Genomic DNA, 6,592 nt, shown 5'->3' with positions numbered 1-6,592 from the left:
AGAGTCTCAAACTGTCACCCTGGGTAGTGGCATCACAGCTCACGGCAACCTCAAACTCTTGGGCTTAAGCAATTCTCTTGCCTCAGCCTCTCGAGTAGCTAGGACTACAGGTGCTCACCACAATGGCTGGCTATTTTTTGGTTGTAGTTGTCATTGTTGTTTGGCAGGCCTGGGCTGGATTCCAACCTGCCAGCTCCAGTGTATGTGGCTGGTGCCCTAGCCACTGAGCTACAGGTGCCGAGCCCCTTCCTTCCTAATTCCTTTGTTCCTCCCTCCCTCCTTTCCTTTCTTCCTTTCTTTTGGCAAGCATGAAATAAAGTTTATTGAGGAAGAGAGAGATAGGTTTACAGAGTAAGAAAGCTTACAAAGCAGGATACATTTACCAGAGGCAGCAAGTAGACCTTTCCACTGCCAGAACAAGTAGGCAAAGAGGCCTAATATCCCATTTCAAGATGAGCAAACTGAAGTTTAAAGTGAGCAAATTGTCTGTTTCGTTCATTCATTCAACAGCCATCTGAATGAGCAACTCCTATGCCTCAGACATTCAAATTCCGGGGATATCTGGATGGGAATACAAAGGTGGTTAAGATAAAATCCCTGTCCTCACAGTCCAGGATGGTGGACAGACATGTAAAGGAAAGTACATCAGGAAGTGCCCATGAATTTCTGCAAATATTTATTGGATACTAAGTGCCAGTTACTGCTGTAGCTTTTCATGTGTTTACTCATTGAATTCTGAAACTCTACCACCTCGGTTCTATTATTGCCCACATTTCTCATAGATTCATGATGATTGTCTACGGTTTCACAAGCAGCACGCTGCAGGGCCAGGATTAATACTCAAGTTGGTCTAATACCAGAGGTCCCACTTAACCAAGAAACTCTACCGTCTCTGGTAACAGATGGCATACAGAGCATTGCCAGAACCCTAAGGAGGTACCTCTAATTCAGCCAGGTGTTCACAGTGATCGGGGCATTTCCTGAAGGACTAGGAATTAGCTAGGAAGAGAAAGTGAGTGGGAAAGACAGGGCCACTGCATAAGAGGGCAAAGTGTGTAGGCATCTAGTCCAGGCAAGGGCAGGAGCGTGAGAGGAGGCTGCAGAGGCAGGAGGACCCAGCACAGAGAGGAGAGTCGTCCACATCCTAGCGGCAGCTGGCTGTTTGAAAGGTTTTAAACAGAGGAGCGCTTGGCTAGATTATTTTTTAGGAATATCACGGGGGAGCTGGGCGAAGGTGGATGGGAAGGAATGAGACAACCGCTAAAGCAGTGGGGAGGAGAAAACAGAATTTCGAAAAGTTAAGTTTTCGGATGATGGTGATTTGGTTAGTGGTGGGTAGAGGACGGGAAGCAATACTGGAGGACAACCAACTTCGGCTCCTAATCCAGCGGGATAGGAGTGATCCGATGAGATCAATTTTGGATGCGAACCCAGGTTTTCTGGCGCCCAATCCGTGCCCTTTCGCCTCCTGGTGCTGCCAGCTACCGTGCGGGTTGACGTGCTCAGGTGGCCACCAGGGGACAGAGCTCAGAGCCTTTTCCCCGCACACGCCTCCCGGGGAGGCGGCAACATGAAGTGAGCCATCCTGGACACTAGGAGACGCTCTCATACACGTTCGGGTCGCTCTGGCCCAGCCTGCCTCAGTGGCCGCGGAAGGTGACGTGGACACGGAAGTGGTCGTCGTCGCGGCAGCACCGGTGGGAGCGAGGCGCGGGGCTCCGAGTGCGGCCGGCGGGCGGACGGGCGGCGGCGGTCTCGCACCGGCGAGGGCGCAGGCGTTGTCGGTTGGGTGGGAGTCCGCTGAACCGACGAGCGGCTTTTTAGTTCCTTTCCTCTGCCCGTCGGAACCCCAGAGCCGGGGCCCGCTCAGCCGGCGTCACCATGACCAAGGCCGGTAGCAAGGGCGGGAACCTCCGCGACAAGCTGGACGGCAACGAACTGGACCTGAGCCTCAGCGACTTGAATGAGGTTCCCGTCAAGGAGCTGGTCAGTACAGTCCCGCGAGGACGCCACTTGGCCTTGGCTTCTGCATGGGCCACTTTTCCCAAGCATTAGTTCCCTGTCTTTAAAACGAAGGAGGGGGGTATGTAACTAAGTCTCGGGGGAAGCTGCTTCCCGCTCCAAGATTCTTCCAGGGGTGTACACGTGTCACTTTGGCGCAGTTCCAGAAGACAGGGAAGGTCCACTTAGCGGGCCCTAGGCTTTTTACAGGCCAAGAAGCGAATCTTCCCCCATTTGGAGGGCCTTCAAGGCACCCAGCTCCGTGTCCAGTCCAGAGTAGGAATCACAGAGAGGTTGCTGGAAGTGTTCAAGAATGAAGGGCGGGGGGGGGGGGCGGGGGGGGGAGTAGGCCGCCTGATAGACCTGGGTGTGGCTCAGAACCGAAAGCCGGCAATCTGAGCTGGCAGCTCCAGCCCTGAGACGGCCTTCTTTGGAGAGAGTGAAGTCTCCTGGCTTGGCTGGCAAGGTCTCATCCCAATTTCACTGAAACTGACAGGAATCCTGCGTTGCTACCGAGCCTGTCCACCCCCTGACCCTAGTTAAACTGAGGCATGAGGCCCCAGGGAGATTACACACCTAGTTTGTTGTCAGTACGGAGCTAGATCCCACAGTCCTGCTTTTCCCACCTCATTAACCACCCCACACACTACCCTGACTTCGGATGATGCACCACTTTCTTAGTGCCTTTTACAAGTTATATTTGGTCTAGCCCTTTCCTCTACTGTGGATATGTCCTAGTGTAGTTAGAACAGTTCCCAGCTCCTCCTAACTCTAGCTTAGTAGCTGAGTGCCCTTGGCAAGGTAGTTGGCCCTTATGTTGAGATTTCCTTATTTACAAAATGGTGGTAATAGTTTCCATATCGTATCGCTTATGTGAGATTAAATGAGATTGTAATTTAAAGTGCTTGGAAGGAGGCAAATGTTGATACATGTAGCTATTAGTATTATGTTCTTTCCACTGTAGTATCCAGAACTGTTTTAGCTAGTCAAAGTTTACTTTTAGGACTTTTTTTTTTTTTTTTGATATAGCATCTCACGATGTTGCCCTCAGTAGAGTGCTATGATGTCACAGCTCACAGCAACCTCTAACTCTTGGGCTTAAGCAATTGATTCTCTTACCTCAGCCTCCCAAGTAGTTGGAACTACAAGCGCCTGCCACAACCCTGGCTATTTTTTGTTGCAGTTGTCATTGTTGTTTAGCAGGCCCAGGCTGGGTTTGAACCCGCCTGCCTCGGAGTATGTGCCCGGCACCCTACCTGCTGAGCTATGGTCACCGCCCTATTCTTAGGACTTTTTTTTTTTTTAATAATTATTTTTTATTAAATCATAACTTTGTACATTGATGCATTTGTGGGGTTCAGGGTACTGCTTCAATAAGTACTTTATGACAGAAAGTGCAGGTTGGTCTGAGTTCCTTTCCTGAGTGTTTGCCTACTTTCCCACCCTAGCAAGATGGCCAACTATGTTTAAGCTTTGCCCTAGGACTGGTGTCTGAAACCATTTACTCTAGGGATCTGGTTAGTGTAGCCTTGCCCCTAGGGCAGCAGTTCTCAACTTGTGGGTCACGACCCACGGGAACTGTATTAAAGGGCTATGGCATTAGGAAGGTTGAGAACCACTGCTCTAGGGAGAAAGAAGGATCAGTTTTGCTGACCCTCTCCAGCCCTGAACATCATGGGAAAATAGAATTGGGCTGCAAAGGCCTTGTTTTCACTCTGGCATTCACTTAGTAATTAATTCATGATTCAGTCAATATGTAATATATTAAATACCTGCTCTGAGAAGGGCCCTAAACTGGGGAATATGAAAATTGCAAAACTTTATGAGGCACAGTTCTTGCTGAATCTAATTCCGGGCTTGGGAGGGTGCTAGATAATATTTTGAAAGAGCTACAAAGAATTTCTAAAAACCTAAGTTTTCCTTTCTTGGATACTCCATAGCAGCCATCTCTTGCTCTTTGCATTCTTTTGTTGACTGAGTCACTTTTCCTCTGTTATCCTCAGGAACATTGTACTTTGGTACCATTTTTTAAAGGCCTTTCCTAATTGTGGGAACTTTCTCTGGAAAATGCTTCATTAGCAGATGTCACTCAATTGTGCCAGGTGTTGGTTTGACATGTTTTTCTCATCCCTTTTTCTAGGCTGCCCTTCCAAAGGCCACTGTACTGGATCTGTCTTGCAATAAACTGACTACTCTCCCGGTAAGATTGGCAAGCAGCAGTGACTCCTTCTGGAGTCCTGGATGCCTCTCCTTCCTGTTTCGGGAGTGGGTAGGGGGGTGGGTGGATGTCAGAAGGCATAATTTCAGGATAGGTCTACAGGCAGGCTGCAGCTAAATCCAAGTGTGTTGGGGGAGAGCAGGGTGGAGTGGGGTGATTTATTTCAGTGGGAAGAGAATACAGCTAGAGGTCTCATTCTTTAGAGCAGTGGGAAAGTCAGGCCACAGTAAACTAAGGTCAGAAGGATACTGGCTGAGTCATTTACTAGGCTCATCTTTTTTCCTCCTGATTTTATTCTTCTGGAAAATAGTTTACCTCCCTATTGCTTAGAGGAGAGTAGAGATCACTTGATAAATTGCTCTGCTTTCTAGGGAGAATACTGTAAAGAGTTTCTTTGGGCATCTTTTGATGGGAAACAAAGAATATGATTTTATGGGACTACATTATCGTCCTCCCAGACAAGGACTTCATCTGAGATTTGCTACTTTTTTGTTCAGAACATCCAATCTGTGGTCAGATCTTTTGGGTTTTTCTTGTTCATATCCTACTTCTCCGTTTTCACTGTGTAGACACTGGATTCATTCAGCCCCTCAGCCTCCCTGGGTAATGCCTGGTTTCTCCTCCATGGCATCCTTCTGCATAGTCAGGTCTCAGTTTGCTGTTATTGTTGCCTCTTCCACTCATCACTCTGGTCATGCCACTCTTTCCTGTACTCTAGGATAGCGTCCTTTTGGGCTCTGGCTCAGGGCTTGAGTCCAGAAGTTGGCAGTTTCTCCATTGGATCATTGGTCCATACCCCTTTCAGTATTCTCCTGCGAATGCTATAACATCTTCCTACAGCTCATCAAAACCCGTTTCTAACATTCAAAAAGCATCTGAGATCCCACTTCTTCCAGAAGTATTTTGTGTTTAATTAAAGATGGGTAGCAATTTTACAGCTGCACACCTGCTGTACACTTTACCAGAAAGTCATTGCTGTACACTTTGCCAGAAAGTCATTCAGCACATCCCAAGTGCATATTTTTCTTTTCTTTTCTTTTTTTTTTTGTTCCAAGCACATTTTTCAACCTGAGTTTGTTCTGTTTTCTGTGCCAACAACTTTCATTCCACTCTGCAGTGTAGATTCACTGGTGTTTATAAGTCCCCAGAGAGCATGAATAATGTCTCATTAGCTGAGATAGTGCCATCACTTTCAGATGGGCACTTAGCAAATGTTTAATATTAAGAGGATGGTTTGGCCTGTGCTGAAGAAGAGGCAGGATATGGGTAGAATGGGTCCCAGCCTGTTCACTCAATTCTTCTAAGAACACTCATGGAGCACCTATGCTAAGTGTGCTGTAAGTATCAAAAAAGAATAAGACTGAGTACTTAAATACTGTCTGATCTTTTAGGAAAATGGATAGGTGCCCTATTTTGACATCCTATGGAAGGCATAGGGTGCTGTGGGATGACAGAATGCATCCCCAATCATTCCAGAAGCTGTGTGGAAGACAGGCTAGAGGGAGAGCTAAGGACAAAAGAATACATGTGTATTTGGGGCTTGCTTTAAGCCCTTTTGTTTATGGGCATATCTTGGTAATAAGCATCAGGAATGGCATGCGTCTTTCCATTTTCATTTGAGGAGCTGGTAAAGGAAGCATCAGGATTCAAGTGGAGGAACCTCTGACTTGGGAACTTTCAAACTAAAAATGTGTGAGCCCAATGCCTAAGTGTTCTTTCTTTGGGTTCTAGTCGGATTTCTGTGGCCTCACACACCTAGTGAAGCTAGACCTAAGTAAGAACAAGCTGCAGCAGTTGCCAGCAGACTTTGGCCGTCTGGTCAATCTCCAGCACTTGGATCTCCTCAACAACAAGCTGGTCACCCTACCTGTCAGCTTTGCTCAGCTCAAGGTAATAATTCATAAACCAGTGTTTTTGTGGCCAGGTATGGGAGAAGGCTCAGGCCCTGATGGTGCACAGCCATGAGAAAGGCTGACAGAAGTATCACCTTGTTGATCCTGCCTCAGCTGGCTTTCCCTGTAGGTAGAACACAGAGGAGCTTTCTTCCTCTGTGGCGATTGTATATGTGAACTCAGGCTTAATCGGCTTCTTTGCCCATTTCTTTAGAACTTAAAGTGGCTAGACCTGAAGGATAATCCCCTGGATCCTGTCCTGGCCAAGGTGGCAGGTGATTGCTTGGATGAGAAGCAATGTAAGCAGTGTGCAAACAAGGTAAGCATGATGTTCCCAGGTGTCTCCTCACACTCCCCCAGGACTTTCCTCTCTTCTCCTATTGGCCTCTCAGGGCACCTGTAGCTGTGTGTTGATTAAAGCACTAAGGTCTCAGTGAAACATGTCCACTGTGAGCCTGTCAACCAGAGACCTTTTTTTTTT

General features: G+C 47.6%; 1 protein-coding gene across 1 annotated transcript in view; it reads left to right on the top strand.

The window, feature by feature from the left end:
- The first annotated feature begins 1,637 nt into the window (after positions 1–1,637).
- LRRC59 (leucine rich repeat containing 59) overlaps positions 1,638–6,592 on the top strand; it is a 16,932-nt gene continuing 11,977 nt past the window's right edge. The window contains exons 1-4 of the mRNA XM_003786493.3: positions 1,638–1,986; positions 4,142–4,201; positions 5,951–6,109; positions 6,326–6,430. Of these exons, the coding sequence (XP_003786541.1) occupies positions 1,882–1,986; positions 4,142–4,201; positions 5,951–6,109; positions 6,326–6,430 (429 nt within the window). The 5' untranslated portion in view covers positions 1,638–1,881. The remainder of the gene's footprint in view (positions 1,987–4,141; positions 4,202–5,950; positions 6,110–6,325; positions 6,431–6,592) is intronic.

The sequence above is a fragment of the Otolemur garnettii genome, unplaced genomic scaffold (assembly GCF_000181295.1).
Source record: "Otolemur garnettii isolate 467f Iridium unplaced genomic scaffold, OtoGar3 scaffold00018, whole genome shotgun sequence".
In the NCBI taxonomy this organism is placed as follows: domain Eukaryota; kingdom Metazoa; phylum Chordata; class Mammalia; order Primates; family Galagidae; genus Otolemur; species Otolemur garnettii.
Note: the sequence above shows the minus strand (reverse complement) of the source record. Positions and strands in the feature narration are given on the sequence as shown.